This window comes from Columba livia, chromosome 1 (genome assembly GCF_036013475.1).
Source record: "Columba livia isolate bColLiv1 breed racing homer chromosome 1, bColLiv1.pat.W.v2, whole genome shotgun sequence".
Classification (NCBI taxonomy): Eukaryota; Metazoa; Chordata; class Aves; order Columbiformes; family Columbidae; genus Columba; species Columba livia.
Genome location: NC_088602.1, coordinates 56734260 through 56757512, shown reverse-complemented (window position 1 = coordinate 56757512; position 23253 = coordinate 56734260). Strand labels below are relative to the sequence as shown.

Sequence of the window (23253 nt, the reverse complement as noted above, 5' to 3'; positions counted from 1 at the left end):
GTCAGTGCCAGCCACATCTTAATGTGAAACATCACTTCAGGTCAACAGATGAGTTCAGTAAGAGTGTACGTTGTATCAGTTTTCCAGAAGAAAAAAAAAAATAAATTGTAAAATGTTTACTTTTTGCAGAACTACATCTTGTCTAGGTTTTTCTCCTAGTACAAATACATTTCTTATGACTACAGTTTTCCACTCATCCTTCTGATCGACCTATCTTGGAAAAAATTTTAAATACTGATCATGACTTTCCACGCATTCAGCCAAACAAGGATACTTTTCACCCCATCTCTGCCTCATAGAACTATACACAGACACATGCCACCAACATTGTTCTTCTACAGTGTCTATTACTGGGGGGAAAACAATTAAAAATCAGGAGTTGTGAATCAAGTACAATGTTATTAGATCCATCTGCAAAAGTACTCCCCCCCTTCCTTGGGAATCCTCAAATGCAACACAGCTACAACTAATACTCCTTCTTAAATGCCAGATTTATTCCTCTCTAGTTGGAGGGTGCTTTCACACTCAGATTGGGATTCTGTGTGAATCATGAGTTAGTCAGCAAAGTTTTGGTTATCATATGTCCCAGCCTGCTCTGAAACCTGCAGTGCCAAAGTCCACACAGCAGCCAGTTCAGTTCTTAGCTGCTGTTTCCGAACGCAGCAGATCCTTCATCCTGCAGACATGCTCAGCAGTGACCCTCAGTGCCTGGGAGGTCTGTTCAGGTAGCAGCTGGGATATGAGATGATTGACACAGACATTAGGTTAGACATTAGAAAAAGGTTGGATATCATGATAAGGTTCTTCCCCCAGAGGGTGGTGCAGCACTGGAACAGGCTCCCCAGGGAGGTGTCACGGCCCCAAGCCTGACAGTGTTCAAGAAGAGACTGGACAAGCCCTCAGACACATGGTGTGAACTGTGGGGTTGTCCTGTGCAGGGACAGGAGTTGGACTCGATGGTCCTTGTGGGTCCCTTCCAACTCAGGACATTCTATGATTCTATATGCACTATGTAAAAATTAAGTTAAACAGAGGAAACATATTTGCCCTTAAATCTGTCTTCCCAATAAAGTGGTTTAAACAACAACCTACTTTTCACTTTAAAAAGATAGTTATTTTTCTTCTCCGATACATCTCTCGGTATGTAAATACACACACCCACACACCCCGAGCTGGGCCGTGCCGGGACAGGGCCGCCTCCCTCGGGCACGGCCCCTTTGCCGCCGGCCGGACCAGGCATCAAAGCCCGTGCAGCGAATCGCCCCGGGCGCGGCCGAGGGCACCGCTGTGACCGCCGCAGCGGCTCCTCCTGCGCCCGCACCGCCGGGCGCGGCCCCTCGCGGGACACGCGGTAAAGCCCGAGTTTAAAAGTCAAGCCGAGGCCGGGCTGCGACCGCGGGGAGCGGGGCCAGCAGCTGCCCCGGGGGAGGCGGCGGCAGCAGCAGCGCCGCGCCCAGGCCGGGCGGCGGGAGCGCCCCCGTCCCCTCCTCCCCCACCCCGCGGCTTCCGCAGAGGTCACGGCGCGGCCGCCCCGCCCGGTGCGGTACCTCACGGCGGCGCCCCCCACCCCGGCAGCGTCCCGTTCTCCCGCAGACGGAGAGGGCCGGGCCACCCGCTGCGGGGGAGACACCGACACACCCCTTCCCGCCCCGTCCTCCTCGCGCTGCGGCGGGGCCGGTACTCACAGAGCCCGTTGGAGCCGGTGCTGGTGAACATGGCGCCGGCCCGGCCCAGCCGCGGCGGGCGCCGCTGGCGGAACCGCCCCCTCCTTTCCCCCCTAGAGGCCGGGCAGACCCTGAGAAACCGCGGCGGGCCGGGCACGGCGCGGGTAAGGCGGCCGCGATGGGCCAAACACCGCCGTCAAACGAGCGGCCGGCGCCCCCTGCCGGGCCCGCCGGGCGGGCGGGGGAGGGAGGGAGTGGGGGAGAGACGGTGGGGCACGGGGCCCGACGCCCCTCTCCTCACCTACCCCGCCCCCGCTGGCCCGACGAAGCCTGTACGATCGCCTATAGACGGCATACATTCTCTTAATTAGCCCACAGTAAGGCTGGGGGCGGCTGGTGGTGGCTGGTCCTGCCAGAGGGCGCTCGCAGGCCCTGAGGCGCAGGGAAGAGTGCTTCAAAGTTATGAGGTAAAACATAAGTTGGAATAGAAACTTGTTAGTTGGAAGAGACCTTCAGGATCATCGAGTCCAACTATAACCTAACTCTGGCACTAAACCATGTCCTAAGAACCTCGTCTAAACACCTTTTAAACACCTTCAGGGATGGTGACTCCACCACTTCCCTGGGCAGCCTGTTCCAATGCCTGACAACCCTTTCTGTGAAGAAATTTTTCCTAATATCCAATCTCAACCTTCCCTGGTGCAACTTGAGGCCATTTCCTCTTGTCGTATTGCTTGCTACTTAGGAGAAGACACCAGCTCCCTCCATGCTACAACCTCCTTTCAGGTAGTTGCAGACAGCGATAAGGTCTCCCCTCAGCCTCCTTTTCTCCAGGCTAAACAGCCCCAGTTCCCTCAGCTGCTCCTCATCAGACTTGTGCTCCAGGCCCCCACCAGCTTTGTTGCCCTTCTCTTGCTACTTAGCCTACACATATTACACATAATTACTTCTGCTTTTATGAAGATGATTTAACTTTGAAATGGGGAGGTGCCTTGAGGAAAGCCTGACTCCTCACACTTCAGAAAACTATTGACACCTGAGGCTCAGCCTAATTTTGGAGGCCACCAGGTCAATGGCTGCTGAGGAGCTGTGGGTCAGTGCTCCTTACATCTAACAGGGGCAAAGTCAATGCATTCCATAAGGTCTGGAGAGCTTTTCAGGTGGTCAAATGAAGATGTCAGCTTCAGGGTGAAATTAATTGCTCCCTGGGTTCCAGTGACTGTATTAAACAGATCACCAGTAGCTGTAATGGTCAGTTATTCTACCAGCAGATCATATAAGGCGAGCCAAATTCCCGGGTTCATTCAGATGTGGTGTAACAAGGCTGAAGTTATTAAGGCACCAAATTTCAATGACATTTTCAAGTCTGTGTATAAATCTGCGTTTACTGAATTAAGTCCTATTAGGCATTTAAAAGGTGATGATGCTTTGCTCCACGCTGCATCATAGAAATCATAGAATCATTTCTGTTGGAAGAGACCCTCAGGATCATCGAGTCCAACTATAACCTAACTCTAGCCCTAAACCACGTCCCTAAGAACCTCGTCTAAACACCTTTTAAACACTTCCAAGGATGGTGACTCCACCACTTCCCTGGGCAGCCTGTTCCAATGCATCACAGATGTCAGTAAGAAACAGAAGGTTTTTGTGCTCTGTGTGTGTGCACTGAGGGCCTCAAAATCACATTTAGTGTACCACAGTACAAGACTGAGAATAAATGTCACTCTGGAACTGGACAATGTGACTTGTCAGCTAGGTGACAATTTTTAAACATGCAACCAATAGTAAGAACTTTATAGGTAGGTAAAAAAAATTTAGATTACATAAACTTTTCTTACATAACATCAAATATGAATATGCCTTTTAATAATTACATTCAAATGCAACTATTAAATAGCACTTGTAAATGTGAAGATCCTGAATCTTTGTAGACAAAATTTCTTAATATTGTCAAGGGGACATAAAAAGTTCTTATGCTTGGATCCACAAAGACTTAAGCAAAGTTGAGTGTTTCACTATGTAATTTTAAAATGTTCAGCTCCCATAATTAATTTCAGATTTCTGTTGCTCACTTGTCCTCTCTGTACAGGGCCCACAGGCAGGCAGGTAGGAATGGGATTCAAAGGCAGCTCACAGAGCAGGAAACGTATCTAAACTAGCCAGAAGTAAGAACTGAAACTACGGTGCATTCAAAATCCTGACTCCCTCCCAGGCCGAGGTTCTTTCCTCAGCAAAGAATCTAAATTGGATTCACAGCACGAAACCCATCATGTACGTTGTGGCTTTGGCTGCAAACAACTGGCTCTTTGCTGTTAAAGCACAGCTGGAAGAAGTGATTTGCTACAGAAATTCTCTTCCTTTCTTTCAAATGCAAATAGCTTTGGCAGCTGTATATTACTTACGCAAACTGTCTTGCCAGTATGCTGCTGAATGCGCATAACCTTACATATGTCACTGGCAACCCTCATTTCTAAGGAAAGGGAAGGTAAATAATGAGGTGCAAAGCCTGAAATACTTCCAGTGTGAAACCTCATTGGGAAAAGCTTGGGTGAGTCCTGAAGCTTTAGGGATCTAATGAGGTACTCATGGATTAATTAATCACCATTCTGGACTTCTTCCGACCAACCTCCATTTAAAGTAATTAAGCCTTTTTGTGGATCTGGATTTCATATAGGTGAGGATAAAACCTGAAAACTTTTCCAGCATTGCCTGTGTAATAGGCTTAGGATTGCTGTTTTAATACTGAAGATAAAGCTTGCTTTTGTTTCTTTTCACAGTCACACAGAATGGTGTGACAGAACAGTCATTAATTTAGAGGTTTACAGTCCTGATAGCCGAGAACTAGTGTTCTGTTTTATAAGCTCAGTTTTTTAGATTTCCCTATATTGATGTCCTATAAGGTAATCATGTTGAGGAATTCTTCTCTGCAACATTGTGCGCTGGAATTGGATTGAAGTCAGAATTATTAAACAGACTAGAGACATGCACATATTTTGCTGAATAGGAATGCATTTGGGCAACTATTTAAGAGCTGTTTTGAAAGCAGCTCTGTGGACTTGTTACCACTGACAGATGCAACAAAACTGAATAAGTAGCAATAGCTGGCAAGCCTCTCTCAACAATATACCAAAATACTTGCATATTTGTCAATACTGCTGGGATACAGGGAGCTGGTGCTGAATTTATTTGCTGCTATCTTATGTAAGATATATAAGTTTATTACTGGGTCTATGAAACATTTAATTATATCCCTTGTTTCAAAAAAGATTTATTAAGTCAGTTTTTCTGAGATTAGATCAGATGAGATACACTATGCGTTTTTGAGAAACTACATACCTCACACTAATAATTACAGTTTCACATACTGATAGAACAGTAGAGGAAATGTAGTTTTTGCCTTCAGATATGGTGCCAAGCAGAGAGGCTTTTTTATCCCAGCACCATCAGTGTCGACTGGTAGTGTGTCATAAGAATTATGCAAATGGTGTGCGTTATTTAAATATACAATGTTATCCACTTTGGAGTTAAATGAAATCATCAGTCCTCATACTTGACTTGGAACACATCCCAGAATAGGAAGGCTAGCACTTATCTACTAATCTACTAAGAACAAGCTTAGAAGGCTTTGACACTGCTCAAATGTCAGCTTAAATATCTCCATTTGTTTATTACATCTAATTAGTGGGGTCAATTTGGTCTGCTCAAAATAAAGTTGTTTAAATTTCCTGCTCAAAAGAAAATCCCAGGAGACTGGAATTTATATTTCTAACTGTTTTCTACCATGATTAGGTGGCTTTCTTCTCTTAACTTGTGATGTTTTTGAACCAACTCTTAATTACTAATTAATCTCTAACAGTCAGATGCTCCCCTGCCATAAAGAATGAAGGATAGTGGCAGAGTAAACCAGGGTGGAAATGTAACACCTCGCTCAAGAATTTTCTGTCTGAACTCAGGGCAGGTTAATGATTCTGCAGGTTAATAGCAGGTGGTCTGTGCCTCTTTGACGTCTGGGGTTTCCTTGGCATTCATAGTAGTCCTACAGCTATTACAATTACCTGAAATATTAGCAGATACCTGAAAAGAGGTTAATGTTAAACTTAATGATTTCAGTAACTTCTCCTTGTGGTTTCCAATCCTTGTCTTCAGTTACAGAGGACTGTAAAAAAGAAGGCTGTGCACCATATGTACCCTACAGAGGAGACTTCTGTGGCAGCGCAGTTTGTTGACAGCAGCTTGCATGAGAACGGGAGGAAGGGCAGAAGGCAGAGATTAACTGGGCTGAAATCAGAATGATTGGTCCTGTGCCTTTCCAAAATCAGAGAATTTCTCTCAATCCCTCGGAAGTGAATACAGCTTTGTACTGCAGCAGACCTGTTGTCCTCTAAACTGTGGTGAGTTCATTTTATTGCACGGATTTTTATTTTTTTACTGTAGCTAGAAGATGCAGAACATTTTTCTAGATCATTTCTTTCCATGTAGAGCTGGTAGGCTTACAGTTAATGTGAGGAATAACAGAGTGGCTAAAAGAGGACCTCTTAGGTGTTTCTTGGGTTCTAAAGTGTGCAAAGGAAGGCAACCTAGTGGAAAAAATGGTGCTGAAAGCCTTAACCGTCACTTCCCCTTTAACAATTGACCATGCAATCCTAAGCACTGACAGTAAATGCACCCAGATGTTGGCATCTCTGTGTTGGGGGCCAGCACCAAGCACTTGATCAGCAGCTTTATCTCCCAACACTATAGTAAAACACTCCCTCAAAGCTGTCCTTAAATTCTCTGCTGCAGAAGCCAGGCTATTTATTTCAATTTAGGTTGAGATCCTGTGAAAAACAAGGCCATATGGTGGCATAGCCAGGGACTAGATCCTAATGCAAACATATTAGGAAAGCAAGTTGAAGATAGGCAAATTGATTCTCCTGTTTCTTAATTGTTGATTTTTATCTCAGTTTTTATGTTTAATGCTCTGTGATCATGTTCCATTTGACTTAGGTGAGACCTCATTCTTGTAAGTATTAAAAATGCGCTGGCTCAGCTGCCCTTGTCTGAGCAGCTGTCATTGGGTTACAGATCGCGCATCTGAAGGGCTTAATTTACTACAAGGCAAATTGCAAAACATCAGTAAGTGTCAATAAAATGGCGAAAGTTAAGCACAGTGCTCAGAAGACCCAATTAAGGAATCCATTAGGAGGGCAAAATATTATGTATAGCATTCCATAATGCAACATACTTTGCATATCTGTACTCTTTTATGCCTACTAGAGATCAAGCAGTAGCCATCTATTTCAGATTGAATTTATGTCAAAGAGTACCTTTATGACCTGGAGTATACGCTAAATTAGCCAAGATAACTATCAGCGGTAGCAAAAAACTTAAGCCATTAAGAAATAGAAAACAAGTTGCATTGTTCCATACAGGTATGGCTGTGCTGAAATTGCCTATTCTAAAAATTAGATTTCAGAAGATATCTGTAAGAGTATTCAAATGACTTTTTCTTTCTCCGTGATACCTATCCATATTTCTCAGATACCCTCCTCCTTTTGCTCTATATCCATATTTTAGTCCTATCTGTGTATCTGCACACAGTGCAAATATTATTAAATGCCCATATTTACACTCTGAGGCAAATCTATGTTCAAGGAAATATATGGCCACCCACATCCTAATGTTATCAGGCCTGCAGCATGACACTGCTAAGAGATCAAAAAAATGATAAAGCTTCAAGCAGTTCTCCTCCCCACATGTCATCTTATTCGTATTTCATTTAAGTTTGAGCATGAAGGAATAGTGTTATCTTTTTTTCCCCTAACTATGATTTCCTACACCAAAGGATGTTGGTGTTCTTATAATTTATTTAAATACAATGATCCTTCAGAAGAACTTGTACAAAGTTAAAGGATGTTCCCCCCAGAAATGTACTTGCATGATATTTGCAAGGGAAGTGTGTGGGCTTCCAGGAAAAAAACATTCCTGGGGTTCCTTTTTCCCTCCAAAAATGTTAGTAATGACAAAGTTAGATGCCAAAATCTATACCATACAACAGTGTAAAATTTTGCCCAGCTGTGGTCTTTAAATTGCCATCAGAAAACTAAACTGCTTTTCATTATCTATTGTAAAACAAAAATCAGTGTATCGATATATCACATTTAAATACAGCAGAGGTATTAGAAACACCAAAAATATGGCTTATTACAATTATTCTTGATCCTACACTATACTTTTTCCAGCATGGGCCATTTTCTGTTTGCTGCTACAAGCACTGTGATGCTAGAGAGAATTAGATCTAGTCTAAAACTGAAATATAAAACTAATTAAATTCAGAAGCCAGCATTCTTACTGTTCCTTTGGTTCCCGTCTCTGCATGTAGGAAGTTTTTCTTGTTTTTCTTGCTGAACGCAGTTTATTAATACTATACTTCAATATTTAAAAAAATATCTAGAGTACTTTATTAATTTGGGTTGGGGGCACTACAAAAACCTGTGTTTGTGGGGCTGTTTGTAGCAGAAATAACCATCTGTGGTAAAGAAATCCTTCCTGGCAAGAAGATGCTGTTCTGGACCTGCACTCAGCTGTCATTTTGGGCTCTTCCTCACCTCACCCAGGAGGTGGGATGGTGCGATTTTCTGGTCAGCCGGCACAACTGTGAGGGCAGTTTCCCTACTGAGCTCCCAGAACAGGCTCAACTGGGGTGTTAAACCGGAGAAATGAGCACTGACATTTCATGCCACAGTAATTTTCTAAGTAAACCCCAAAATGCCCGGATGATGAGAGATTACAGAATGGTTTTTGTTGGAAGGGACCTCTGGAGATCATCTAGTCCAACCCACCTGCTAAAGCAGGTTCACCCAGAGCAGATCACACAGGAATGTGTCCAGGTGGGGTCTGAATGTCTCCAGAGAAGGAGACTCCACAACCTCTCTGGGCAGCTTGTTCAGTACTCTGGCAACCTCAGAGTAAAGAAGTTTCTCCACATGTTTAGAAGGAACCTTCTGTCTTTCAGTCTGTGCCCATTGCTCCTCACCCTGTCATTGGGCACCATTGAAAAGACTGTTCCCATCCCCTTGACACCCACCCTTGAGATATTTATAAGCATTGAGATCCAGGGGGCTCTCCGCGCTACCTTCAGCCTGCCTGACCAGCCTGGGCTCCATACTCTGGGGTGACTTGGTGGCTCCTCTCCAGCAAATGCACCTTGGCCCAGGGGGAAATGAGACAGCAAGCAGCAATTCACAGGGAGAGGAGGAAGTGGAAGGCCTTATTTGAAGGGGTGTGTAAAACCCAACATTAATCTTTTATGTTGTTACACACACATGCTGGAGCGCTTCCCAAAGACTCCTCTGGGGACATGGGCAACCAGCCACACTGGGTGGCTAGAGTCCAGCAACGTCCTACCTGCCCATATAGTCATCTGGCAGTTGTGCTAGAGGTCACATTAAGGTCATTTGTGGCACTTAAGAAATAAGACTAAATTAGCTCGTGCTGAAACTCAAGTTTAGTGTTCTGTCCCTACTGTAAATTAAGTTAGCAGGCTTTTCAAGTAGGAGAAAAATAAACTAGCAAAGTCAATAAGCGGCTTACAAGACATACATTTGCTGCAACATTTGTTCTTTAAATACATATTTGGTCTCTGTATATACTAGTAAGTATATATTTACAACACATCATGTTACACAGGTGACAAAACAATATTAGTACAAATATTAGTTGAATTCACAGATACTGGACAGGACACTACTGTTGATCAATTTTTATATGTGAATGTATATTGAGAAGAAAGTATTTACAGCTATTTTCTTGTGGCTTTGACTCCAGATTTCAGCGCACTTAGTCATTCTACAACAGCATGTTTGGGCTCTCAATAACAAATTATTTGAATATATTATCCAATCGCTATCATAGAATCATTTCAGTTGGAAGAGACACTCAGGATCATTGAGTCCAACCATAACCTAACCTAACCTAACTCTAGCACTAAACTAAATATGAGTGAGAACTGATATGTTTCTGGGAGAAGCAGCTTGCAACCTGAATTCTAGATGAGTGATCTTGCTGACAATAAGAACATTTAGAGGCAAAAATTAAGCCTTTGTATCCTGGACTGCATTTAGATACCATACAAACCCCAGAAATTTTGCTTACTTGTGGGTAAACTGTTTTCTTCTGAAGGTCATGATGTAAAAGGATAGATACAAAGTCTAGAAAAAGCACCGATTTGGGGCTTATGTACCTGCATTTGATGCAACACTTGAGATGTGTCAGTACACTATACTGTAAAGCAGGAAGGAATAAAATCGCAACAAAAAAGAGCACGTTTGCCCCAGGCATTTTATGACCTGATTCAAAGCTCCCTTAATTTAACAGCGAGAGTCCTGTTGTGTTTTCAGCGAGGTTTGGCTCAGATGGGTGCACTTTAAACCTCCAAACCGCAGTCAGTGCAGCAGGGAACTGGGGCAGGTGGAAAGTGGCCATCACAGCTGGGATGATTCAGGGAGCAGGTGGCTCTGAGGGGCGAGCGGGAGGATGCACAGCTAACCTCGGGTGGGAGGGTGCCTTTGCATGGCATGACAGAAGATATTAAGGCGAGAATAAAAAAAGAGAGAGGAAGGGAGTGGTCTGAGGGGAAGGTTGAGTGGAATGTGTGGAATTAGCACGGGGTGGAGCAAGAGATGAGGGAAAAAAAGCAGAGACACACTCAGGGTTACGCAACTTGGCAGGTCTTTCTTAAATGTGCTACTGGCAGAGGAGGAATCCATAAAAAGCTCCGAGGAGGAGATGTGGTGAGAGGGGTTGACAAGAAAGGTAACACCAATGGGATGGAGCCCAGGTGGTCTGTGCACAGTGGCATAATACCTAAAAAAAAAAATTTTGTATATGTATATATATATAAAGAGAAAATGAAAAAGGAAATTATATAAAGAAAAATAGTGGAAGCAGAGTTTCTGAATTAACTTGAAGAATTCTAGTTGCCTTGTATGTTTTATCCATAGAGTCTCTTTTTCTGTAAGTCCGTGAAACTAAAGGGTTTTCTGAGCTGCACTGTCTAGGTGGGATGTCCAGTGTCCTGAGCACCCCCTTGTTCTACATAAGGTACAACAGAGGTACCAAAAAAATGTCTTCCCTCTGCAAAATCTAAATGTTATAGGGCTTTTTGAGTGTGTATGTGTAGGCAACTCACAGAAAAACCCTTCAAACAATGTGCAGGTAAGTATTTTTTTTTTGAGGAGTGCTTGTCAATAAATATTCTGTGTACGTGCACATACACAACCACAATAAACACAACTGTAACCTGCGAGCTAAGCTAAGGAGGTGCTGGAGGGCAGATAAAGAGGTCAGGGTACTGCTACAGAAAAAAAAACACTCAAATTTAAACAACTATTTTGTCTACTACTGGTGCTTCTGTCATGGAAAGTGCTTAATGGAAACCTGGACTGATCATCAGGTGGCTATTTCATAGTAATCAAAAGTAATGACACGTGCAAAAAAGCCTCAGCAGCAGCTTCAGCCTAAGAAAATGAACTCCTTGATAGGAACAGAAAATGGGAAGCGATCTAATTGTGCTATGTTGGAACAAATTCTAATCTAATTTAAAACTTGATTGTATAGACTTTGTGCTGAAATTTGATGACTCACCGGTGTTTTGGTGATTACTACAAGCACTCTTAAGGAAGTTTCAAAGTTCTTTGCAATTAAAAGGCTAATGCTTTCTAAATCCAGGGAGTATGCAACCTGGCTTCTCCCTTCTCTGAAAGAAGCTTAAAGAAGAAAATCAATAAGTGGATCATTTCATTCAAACGGCATTGTGTAACCACCTATGGTAAGAATTTAGGGTGAGGCCTGAGAAACACGTTATCGAGATGGAAAACTATGAAGGGTGTGTGTCTTTCGTCACGTGTTGTGTTTCTTCATTTTGTCTTGCTGATATAGTAACAACCAAGATGATCTTCTCAGACATAGCCGTAATTAACAACGCATTGGCCTGGATTCAAAATAAGAGTGATTTAGACCTTTAAGAACAGAATCGAGATCCAAATGGGTAGCAGATTACTCACTACTGAATGAAGACCTCCAGGGATTTAATTAGAGTGTGGAAGAAAAATGGAGTAGACTTTTGTAGTGGACAGAGGTAAAGGGTGAGGTGCAGTGTTCGCTCTTTTCCTGGGCTGTCACATCCAGCAGGAAAGCTGAATTCATGGGAACCAGCAGACAATATTGTAAAAAACCAGGCGCTAATGTTGTTTCAGCTGATCGACAATTCTCATCTCTCTGTCACCAGCCAGTTTGTCTTTCCCATGGATCCAAGGAATGAGGGAGATTTTAATACATTTACCAATAAGAATTTGGTCAAGAAAATAACCTAAGTATGTTTGAAAGGAACTCTAGATTTTGGCCTATTTGAGAAGATGATTAAACAACAGATGTTCCTGTCTGCTACAAAGGTTTATTGGCCAATAACCCTACTCCCTTAAATCACAGTGTACAAATGAGTGTCTAGCCTTCTATTCATGGTATGATAAAAAAAGCAGGGTAGCCTGTCTGCTAAATCACTTCTCCACCTAGGAATATTTGCTGACAGATGTACTGCTTTCATAACCAAACTGTCTCCTGACCCAGCAGAGATTATTTTGTCTCTTCCTTGTGGTAAGAGTGTCATAATTTGATGGATTGATTTCGCATATTCCCACTGCCCAAGCATGAGGGAGCTGGAAGCTACTATGGATCAGCTACTGTTTCTTTGCACGGATACCCAGTCTTTCAATCAGCTGTGCTGCTTTATGGCAAGAGAGGAGCTTAATTAAATTATGTGGGCTCAAAAGACTGTAAATGGAGGTGTGGCCCCAAATGTTGGGTGACAAAAGTGCCAGGGGCCAAATTCCTCATCCACCCTCTTCCTATGGCAAGTGACCTTTCCTTAAGGGTTGTCTCTGTGTGGAAAGCCTTATGCAATAGGTATGAGACACAATCTGAGTTTAATAACTGTTTAATACCTGCCCTCTGCATGGACTTCCCTATTTTGCAAGAAAAGCTGTCTTGAGGTTTAGCATAACCCAACACAGAATAACTTTTGCACACAAACCAGTAGCAACAGACTCGATGCTATCACCAGGTACACAGTATCTTTCTAGGGCTTCTTGTTTCAGACTTTTAATTCATGTACACATATTTGGTGGAATATTTTATAATTTGTACTCACAAACCAGCAATATTTATTTCTGTCTGACACTTGTCATCAATTCTAAGTAGAATGCATGCTGGAGTAGTGGATGAGCAGTCTCAAACAAATGATTTATGATCTCACTAGCTCACTCATGAACAGAGAAGGACTTACACACGGATTCAGAAACAATAAACTTAAAAGTGACTGAATCAAGATGATGATGTCCATTTTAGGAATGATTTTGAGGTGTTACATTAACCAAAGATTTGGTATTCATGCAGATAAAAAAAATAAGTGGATCCAGAATGCTTAGCTCTTTTAAAGGGCTCTTTCTTAGAAGAGAATCATAGAATCATTTTGGTTGGAAGAGACCCTCAGGATCATCAAGTCCAACCATAACTAACCTAACTCTAGCACTAAACTATGTCCCTAAGAATCTCATCTATACATCTCTTAAACCCCTCTAGAAATGGTGACTCCATCACTTCCCTGGGAAACCTATTCCAATGCCTGACAACCCCTTCTGTGAAGAATTTTTTCTTAATATCCAATCTGAACCTCCCCTGGTGCAACTTGAGGCCATTTTCTCTTGTCCTGTCACTTGTTACTTGGGAGAAGAAACCAACCCCCTCCATGCTGCCACCTCCTTTCAGGTAGCTGTAGAGAGTGATAAGATCTCCCCTCAGCCTCCTTTTCTCCAGGCTAAACAGCCCGGGTTCCCTCAGCCACTCCTCATCAGACTTGTGCTCCAGGCCCCTCATCAGCTTCATCACCCTTCTCTGAACTCTCTCCAGCACCTCAGTGTCTTTCTTATGATGAGAAGCCCAAAACTGAACACAGTGTTCAAGGTGCAGCCTCACCAGTGCCAAGTACAGTGTCACGATCACTTCCCTAGTCCTATTGGCTATGCTGTTCCTGATACAAGCCAGGATGATACAAGCACTGTTCCTGATACAAGCATGAACCACAGACAGTGGGGATTTAAATCTCAAAACTCAGGCACCAGGAGAAAATACACTGTATGAAGGGAGAAGGGAAGCCTAACAAGGAGATATGCTGCACATTATGCTAGCTGACACATCAGGTCTTAAATAGTTCTGCTGTTATTTACAGGAATTGTGGAGAGAAGGAAAGCTGAGGTGGGTGAAGAGATGGATGCTGGCCGGAGCCGTCTTGCAGCCACAGGTGATAAAAAGAAACTGAGGGGAATCCAGGCATCTCCGCTCTGATCACAAGAACATGCTGGGAATGAGTCGATGGAAAAAAGACCGCTCTCCAGTGCAAGGTTACAAGTGGGAATCAAACCTCTGTCTAGCTGGGGATTTGACCTGGTGATTCAGGAGGCCAAAGCACTTGCTCACCTATTCCACAGTTGCCTTCATTAATGCTGCCTTTGTGAGAAGCTTGGCCTCACACGAGAGAGACACTACAGTGCTGTACAACTCAGCTGTTTCACCTCTTCATGCAGCATGAACACCCCCTGACCCATGAATGTGGTGCTCAGAAGGGGATATTTCTCCATCCCAGCTCAATAGCTCAGATGGCTATATGGGAATTTCTTCCTGTCTGTAAACCCCATGACTAGGTTATGTGCTGACTCTGTTTATTTCCTTTCATATTTTGACCATTCTTTGTGTACTCAAAAATTATGCAGGGGTAAAGGTTTAATTCTTCTTTCACATTCATGTGAGTTCAGTTGTTCAGATTCTTCTTTTTTTTTTTTTTAAAATGAATATATGGATATATACATGCATGTATTTTGCTCATCACGACTGACAGCCCTGGAGCATGGAATTATTAATCTGGAGTACATGTATGAACAGGCTGGTAGCAGTGTGTGTTTCAATACGTGTCTTTGCCATTCTGCATCAGCATTGGAGAGGCTGCAAGATGAAAAAGTAGCCCAGGTATATTACAGCATCCTGTAATTTTATTATGAGACTTACTGTATTTTGTGGTCTTCTTTTAACCCCAGAGACTGAAATCCAGAAATTTCCTGAGAATGTCTGCTTTGAATTTTCCAAAGGAAAAGCTTTGAGAACTTGACATTGCAAAGATTTGAAAATGGTGATGCAAGTTTACCACAGAGATTCAAAAGGAAGATTCAAAAAGAAAAATAATAAAAGGCACGTTATTATCTGGGTAGGCTGACTCATGTGTTTTGGGAAAAGCAATCTGCAGTGTTGTGCAGGGTCACTTCTGCCATACTTCACCTATGCGATTAATCTCTTGTACCAACAAAAAACAACTAGAAAGCATTACTACTCTTATTTTGTAATATGCTTTGCTCACTGGTCCAGAGCAGCTATGCAAAGGATAGAGCAATAATCCTGTTGTGTTTACTTGAATTTCTAGGGCAAATCTACTGGTGACCTTAAAACACAGCTAGCCAACACAGCTTTTCTTTGGGGGGATCAGAAGGGGTCAGAGGCAGCAGGTCAGAAAAGGATTAATTTTAAGAAATGGACTGTGCCTGTATACATTCAAAATAGTTGAAAGTATACAGAAGCCTCATGCTCATGTTATGTTCACATCTTTAGGTATTCTGGGGAGTCTCATCTAGCCATTGTCTCGGTGTGCATGGCTGACATCCCTGTTGCTATTTATCCCATCTTCAACAGTGACAGAGAGGGAAGAATTCTTCAGAAACAATTAAGCAGTTCGGGTTGGATAAAATGTCAAAAGGATGAGGTCTTTTTATCAAACTCACCTACCCAGATCATAAAATACTGCATGACTGGAATGGAGAGCATAATTGTTCAATTACAAGGAAAATGAAACAATACAGCAAATCTAACAAAATTGGCCAATAGTTTCCTCGACATGTAAGCAAGATTGCTTTCAACACAGCCATTCTCTCTCCACCTGTCAAAATGAATTTCAGAGTAGAAAGCCTCATAAGTTTCATGGTTATAAGAAAATTTGATGCAGATCCTTACAGGGATTAAGTCAATCTAGCTCCATCCGTTCATTCCCTTCAAACAGAATCAGGTTATTGCAGTTGAGGATCTGCCTCCTTTCTCCTCTGTGACTGAGCATAGATACAGCTTCCTCTTACCACTTTCTTTAGAAGCGTCTCACTTACAAAATGTATGAGTTTCTTTTAACTCTGTTGAAGTTCATTTTGTTTAAGCGTGCGGTTCTCTTGCCTGAACATGGTCTATACAGCTATAATTTTTTTGGTGACTAATTTGCCCTCATAGTTGTGGGCGGTTAAACAGCTTTGCCATATTTGGTTGGCAGAGAAGTGCCTTTAAATATATTGTAATTGGGCTCGTGTCTTTTTTTTTTTTCCTTTTTCTTTTTTTTTTGTCTAGCCTTGTTAAAAGTTTAGTTAACGCCTTTCTTGGAGCTCACTTCATGAACATGCAAATGAAAAACTTCTCTGAGTTGTTTTGTAAAGTGCAGTTAATTAATACAGTGGAGTAAAACTGAGTTAAGTAGGAGAATCACAGCTCGTAAATAAAGATAAGAAAATTATAAGAGGTGTGACTGATATGTCTGTAATTACCTGCTTGGGAGGTAGCCTAATTTGGAAGAACCAGAAGATACTTGGGAGGCAGGAAATCCTGTGTCGTAATCCGCATTCCACTCATGGCTCCTGTTGCCATAAGCAGGTTGCCCTGCCTCTCCTTCCCCAAATGGTAGTCACTCAATGAGAGTCACGTAAGGATTTATTAATAGAATAGACAAAGCACCTGAACCACTTAAAGTGCGATTTAGGTATTTGCGAACATTACACGGCACAGATATTGTCCCAGATTTTCTTACACCATCTTCCATATCCATTTCAGAAGTGAACAGCGCAGGTGAGGAAAGAGGAAAGACTCATCACTTCCCAGGAGTTGCTCCTTGAGAGTTGAGCAGATCTGATTTTTATTACTTTAAAGTAATTGACTACAAAGCAGATTGCTAGAACGAAATTGTCACAGTAAGGTGCATGATATATGCTGCCAATAGCACCGAATCAAGATTTTGTGTCTCCTTCAGTCAGGAACAAGCAATCAGGGTCAATCCTCAAAAAAAGAAAAAAAAAATTATCAGTTAATAACCAATAAATATGATGTTATAACTCCACGTTAATCCAGAATTTTACTCAAAAGCAATGTTTATAAAAGGATCACAACTTCTGTTTTGTAACATCTCACTCCTACAATAGACAGAGGAAAAAAAAATCTGAAGGTGGGGAAATCCGAGAGGAAACTCAAGGTTGAGTCAACACTGTAACCTTGCAGTCAGAGGATAGATGTAAAATCCTGAAATGTGCACATCTGCTTCAGTCAGCTTTGCTGATCCAGATCCAGATCCAGATGCATTTAGACAGATAGGGGAGATTCCAGACACCTCCACTGTGTTCCTCAATATTCAGCCCCCCCGTGTGTCTTACAAACACAACTGGAACATCTGTGTTTTCCCATGTTACACAACGACTGCCAAATTGTACTACTGTCTTGTTTGCATTGTCTCATTATATAAGCTGCACATTTGAAGTTATTTACCCACCTTGAGTCTGAATAAATCACTTTTCTAACCACCAGTGCATGGACTTTTAGGGTGCAGGAAGAGGAGCAAACCCTTTTCAGGTTCTCCTAGCACAGTCTGTAAATCCTTTCTCTTTTTGATGCATTTAATTCAAGGAAGATTCTACCTCCACTCAATTAATTTAATTAATTTAGGCCGAGTCACCTCGCATACATGCCAGGCCACAGCACCGTGGCTTCTCTTGCCTCTCTACCTCTGTAACATCCATTCACAAAGAAGTCTTGAATTTCCTGTTGGGGTGGATAATTGCAGCCATACAAGGCTGAGAAACAGAAAGGTTTGACCTCTTTCATACTTTTCTGTTCTGAGTCATCGCTGAGCAAACACTATAGTGAAAAAAAGAAAGTAAGAAAATGTCTGAGCAGGACAGTGGAGCTGCGTGTCGGTCCACAAGTGCTGAAAATGTCAGGAAATGTAGAGGATAAGTGGGGACATTTTTGACCTTCTTCTGGGAGGGGAAATCAGAGAGGTGCCAGGAAAAAGTCAGGCCAATGAAAGGTATTTTGCCTTTTTTTTTGTTATACAATTTATTTTGCCTGGGTACTTGGAAGATAATGACTATAACAACACTGCAACTACAGCAGAATGGAAACCAGCCAGTTCCTAGCTTTGTTTCTGTCGAGGAGCTGAAATACTAATACCTTTGATACTGTTTCATGAAACCAGGCGAATGAATCATGAAAGAGTATTACAGAATGTGAAGATGTAAAAGTGCATTGAAGCGTATAAGAAAGCTGTTTTCATCAGAAGGTGGGTGAAGAGGGTGAAATGCTGGAGGAGGTCGACTGATCTAGGGCTGGTTGTTTTGAATGGTTGACTTGGATGAGGCAAAACTATTTGGATCGGGAGCATAAGATTGGAAAGCTGGAAGACTTGGGTTAAATGTTAACAAAACAACTAGAATTTGTAAAACAGAGGAAGTTACCTAGCCCAGCTGGAACGTACAAGAGGAAGGACAATAGCTCTGCTCAGATGCCAACACAGAGATTTCAGAGCTCTGCAGCAGAAAAGCCCAGAAGCAGAAAGACAAGCACGGATCAAATTTCAAATCCTTTGGACAAAAGATAAAATAAAATAAAATAAAATAAAATAAAATAAAATAAAATAAAATAAAATAAAGGAGCTACGCACACTGTAAAAAACAATGTGAGCCAACACAATGTCTGGCATGGGGATGGTGGTGTAAGATCTGCACAGGATTACATCACTCCTCAAGAGCTTGCCAGCAGTAGCAGGTTGCTCACAGCAGGCTCCGAGGGATGAGAGCAGCCCCGCCAGCTCAGAGGAATGCTTTGTACAAGCACGGGCTGTACAGCGTGCCCGGGGAATGAATGAGTGAGAGAAGCAAGGAAGAAAAGAAGGAAGCATTGTTTGGAGAACAAATGGGATATTTGCGCTCAGGTGTGCAAGCCAGCATGATGCCAAAGGCTGCTGGTACTCAGGAAAATCTACAGCAGTAAAGGGCTGGCAAGGGAAAACAATCTTGTTTTCCCTCTGGCTAGCTGATTGTCAGTAACAGGGGTGCACTACCTTATGAAAGTGATCCGGAAGAGACTGAGGCAGGACTGTGGGATGGTTGTAGTGAATCTGAAGTCTCTCCTTGTGCAAGAAGGACTGCAAGCACTGAAAGGCTTTAGGCAGGAGACTAACAGCGTGTCTTTTGCTTTTTGCTGTTCGCTCTATCTCTAAGTGAACTGGGAATTGAGCCAGTTGAAAGGAAATATTCAGAGCCACCTTAGAAAGACTCTGGTCACAGACTCCTGGAGAGATGTATTTAACACTACCCACTGCAGGTGGCTTAGCAAGCATCTGCAAAGCTGGGGGTGGGAGAGAGGGCTGGCATCTGGGGACTGAATTCAGAAATGGTAAAACTACAGGATTACCTCTAGGAAGAGGGGAATGCAGAAAAACCTGCCACGAGAAAGGTGCCTTTGTCGAGGTTTGTGAGGCTACAGAAAAAGTGGTGGGCCCAAGCCCTCAGTGTGGGACTGATCAGACAGGATTGTAGATTTTACAGGACATCTGGCATTGCTCTACGCAATATGTGGCTTTTCCTGTATTTTTGTAACAGCTGGCCACTCTTGGGGACTGTCAGTAAGCAGCTCCTGCACATAAATGGACAAACTGTACACGAGCTATAATTCCAATGCTGGACCATCCCTGGAGGCATTTAAAAGACATATAGATGAGGTTCTTTGGGACGTGGTTTAGTGCCAGAGTTAACAGTTGGACTCGATGATCTCGAGGGTCTCTTTCAACCAAAATGATCCTATGATTCTATGGTTCAGCCGACCCTGTGTGTGCTCATTGCATATCTGACCCACACAGGCGCTGCAGTTTGATGCACTGTGACCATGCAGAGTGGCTCTCCACCCCATGGCACTCAGCTGACCAGTCTCAATCTTCATGCATGCTGCGTAGACAATCCACGGATGCTACAAGGCAGAGTAGAGGCCTTTACTGCTGCCTCAAGCCTCTAAACTCTTTATGACACCCTGGAGTACAAAGGTCAGCTCACACCGTTGTTCATGGTGGTGAAAAATTAAGAGTTTTTCATCCAGTTCCAGAACTTTCACTTTCCAGTGAAAGCCAAGGCTTGTCCCTCAGGAAGTGTAGTATCGCGAAGGGCTGTGAAAATATAACAGATGCCGCTCAGCTCTCATAATATCACCTTTAACTAACTCTGGACTTTTCTTTCTGGACCTGAATTATGTTACTAGAAGAATCAGCTTTTAATTTCAATGAACGCTGCCTTTCTGGTAACAATTACATTGTCTTATAGGATGGAGAAGATCCAGGGCCTCATGATAACATTCGAGTATGCAATATTTGCAACATTTCAGTCAAACCTGCTTATCCCCCTTTCCAGCTGTCTTGATGTTCCATGAAAATCACTTCCTTCCACATCTTGACTTACTTACTTTCCTAAACTTTGCCTCACCTCAGAAAAGTAAGGCTTCAAATACACGCTGTAAGGGTTTTCAGTTGAGACAGAAGAAAAATAATTCAAGGATATGCTGGTACTGTTCCCAGAAGGAGAGAAGGGGAAACTTCAAGAGGTAATCTGCGATAACCTGATGCCAAGTTGAGGCACTTTGTGTCTGAGCCTCAGCTCATCCCCCCGAAGGGCAGGCAGAGCTCCGTGTGCCTGTCCAAGCACTGCCACCAGCCCGTGTTTGCAAAGCAGGTAGGAGGACATTGAACACCCACTTACCAGACATTACACCTTAGCAAAAGCCTCTCATGTCAGAAGACAGAGCTGCTTTGGGAACATTTTGCAGCCATCACGTAGGCTACGTTACTCAGCGACAAGCCATTAGATAACTGTGTGTTACCGTACAGTTCTGTTAGTGTTTCTTCTTAATGGAGAAAAAAAGTATTGGTAACATTTGAGAAGTGACACCCATATGGAGTTGATGACCCCCATTTATTTGCTAGTGCCACAGATTCCTGCAGCTACGGGATCCGTTACTGTAGGGGAAGCCAAATGATGGTTCTGTCTCCTCTATGTACCCATGTTGTTCAGGATGGGAGCACAAGTGCCAGTTAACACCAGCAGTGAGTTCACATGCACCCCAAGAATGGAAACTGTGTGGAGAGTTTTTCCAAGACCCACAGTTACTGCAAGAAAAACAAAATAACTTTTTTTTTTCTCTTTTTTTTTTTTTTCCTGACCGCATCTGGATGTGGATGTGGATGGTCAGTCCTGGGTTCTGTCCTTGTGTTGCCTGAAACAAAGCTGTTTGTCCTATGAAGCCCTGTCTAAATCCACGCTATCGGAAGTATGAGAGCAAACATTTTAATAAACAGCTTCTGTGACATGCCCTTGGACTCTGTTGGATCAACTGCTGGGAGAGTGAAGGACTCAACACCAGCCTGGAGATGGGCTTTTTTTGCTTTCACTTTTCTTCTTCCTTTCTCTTTTTGCTCTTTTAGTCACCTACTAGTATCTGAGCTGCAAACCAAAGCAGATGTGAGTATCTCAGCTGTCACTGGGACGGAAGTGGCATGGTAAATAGATAGGATCCAGACCACATAGCACTTTAGAGGTCCAATTGCAACATGCTGATATACAAATAGCTACAAATAGGAAACCACTGCAGCCTTTCAAGCATCAATGCAAAGCTTTCACCACAAGGACTATCACCATTGTCAGCTATTTCATTCATGCCTCTGAGTACGATCTTATGTACAGTGTGCTGCAAAATCTCCTTCTCAAAGCTGCATGCTCAGCTTTAGTGAGAAAAAGAAATAGCAGGCAGAAATAAAGTAATTGAACTGTCACAGTTATGGCAACCCTAAGAGCAGCTGAGTCAATGAGAAGTAGAATGTTTATTATGGATGATGTAGATATTTGAAAGGAAGAACATTATTGAGAAGGGCAAGGTTAGAAAATCATCATTAAAACTAGGTTTAAAGGTATAAGCAGAGACTCAATCAGCTTGAAAGAAATTCCCTTCACACAATTAAGCATGTACTTAATTGGACCTCATAGCCAGCTTACACTTAAGTGGTTCTCCAGTACAAGCAGTAGTTGTTGTTATCACAGCAGATGCTCTCTGAAATTTTGTGTCAGCATCCATTGTAAGTAAACCAATTTGTCTATGGAAAACAGTTACTTTTACAAAATCATAGGGCTTTTGATATCTAGAACAATTAAATAAAACATACATTTTACCTATTTTTGTGTATTTATAGGTGACTGATACCTGCAGCACATCATCTGTAAGATAGTGCTTGAATGCCTAGTTAATTTTGTATTTGAAGATATAGTACTATTGAGTCAAGTCTGATTCTGCTAGCAATTTTAATACCCTAACTTTGCATTTTTAGGATTCTTACCATATTTTCCAACAAACATTTTCATTTCAAAGGGGTTTTCAGGGAGCGAGATGATTCTTGGGGTGCGCAGAGCTGGCAACACTTTTAAGATAGACTTTATAAAAATCAAATCACTGATTTTGCTAGACTTCTCTGAGTAATATATGATGTTTGATTTATGTTATAACTTATAGGAGTTTATTTTTACATGTTATGTTCAAAACTGTAAGTCCTGCTAAGTTTTTTATATATTTATTAGAACCAGAACGAGTTATGAACAGAGGTAATTCTTTGCAACTTCCATTGAAAGCTTATCAGCAACAAACTGTTGTATAAATGCCCAAGTTTCATTTTACTAGCCAAATAATTGAAGTACATGTAATATACTTCAGAGATTAATGTTAGTAAACTGCACTAAATCTGTTAACAATCCTCAGAATTCTATTAATATAAATACTACCATGGCTGATTTTCCTCTTTTTTTTTTTTCCTTTTCTTTCTCTTTTTAAAAGTCTATGAGACACAGACACCTGATCTAAGGACTCCCAAAGACTACATGGCAAGGATGCTTTGTTCTTATGTATTTCTGAGTATAAAACAGAAGAAGGTTTATCCTATTCTGCATCTCTGAATGAAAAGTACAGTCAAATACATTTTGAAGTGCCAAAGGAAATTACCATTCGGGAGGAGTTCAGATCACAACCCTGTATTTGTTTTGTAAGGGTCACAGGTTATGTGTACTGTGCTGACCTCATTGACATGACTGTATTGACAAGAGGACCTATTCAGTGATTTTACAAATAATTTTGATTGTATGGTGCAAAAATATCCCATCAGTATCCTTGTCAAAGTTCCAGTTTTATTCTTCCATCCCTCCTCAGGCTGCAGATTGAGAGAGAATCTCACACAGGACAGCTGTGGGGAGGAAAGTGAGGTATCTAAAAGATGGATATCCATATCTATACCAGTTGCATTAAACTTCCTTTAGAGCCGACGGTCAGAAAGAGACACCTCCAGAGAGCAATTCATCTCACTCTAAGATAAATGGCTGAAGTAGTTGAATGCCCTCTGTAGAAT

At 42.3% G+C, this 23253-nt stretch overlaps 1 protein-coding gene and 1 long non-coding RNA gene across 3 annotated transcripts in view; one reads left to right on the top strand and one right to left on the bottom strand.

Moving 5' to 3' along the window:
* Window positions 1–1820, bottom strand: part of UBAC2 (UBA domain containing 2) — a 103920-nt gene extending 102100 nt beyond the window's left edge. For both annotated transcript variants that reach the window (XR_010471453.1, XM_065057591.1), the window contains exon 1: window positions 1686–1820. Coding sequence is in view for 1 of the 2 variants with exons in the window: in XM_065057591.1 (XP_064913663.1) it covers window positions 1686–1716 (31 nt within the window). In the remaining variant the exon portion in view is untranslated. The remainder of the gene's footprint in view (window positions 1–1685) is intronic.
* On the top strand, window positions 1695–16335 carry LOC110360298 (uncharacterized). The gene is made up of 3 exons (XR_010471456.1): window positions 1695–1828; window positions 5811–6055; window positions 13927–16335. It is a non-coding gene; the product is annotated as an uncharacterized LOC110360298 (long non-coding RNA).
* The last annotated feature ends 6918 nt before the right edge of the window (window positions 16336–23253 follow it).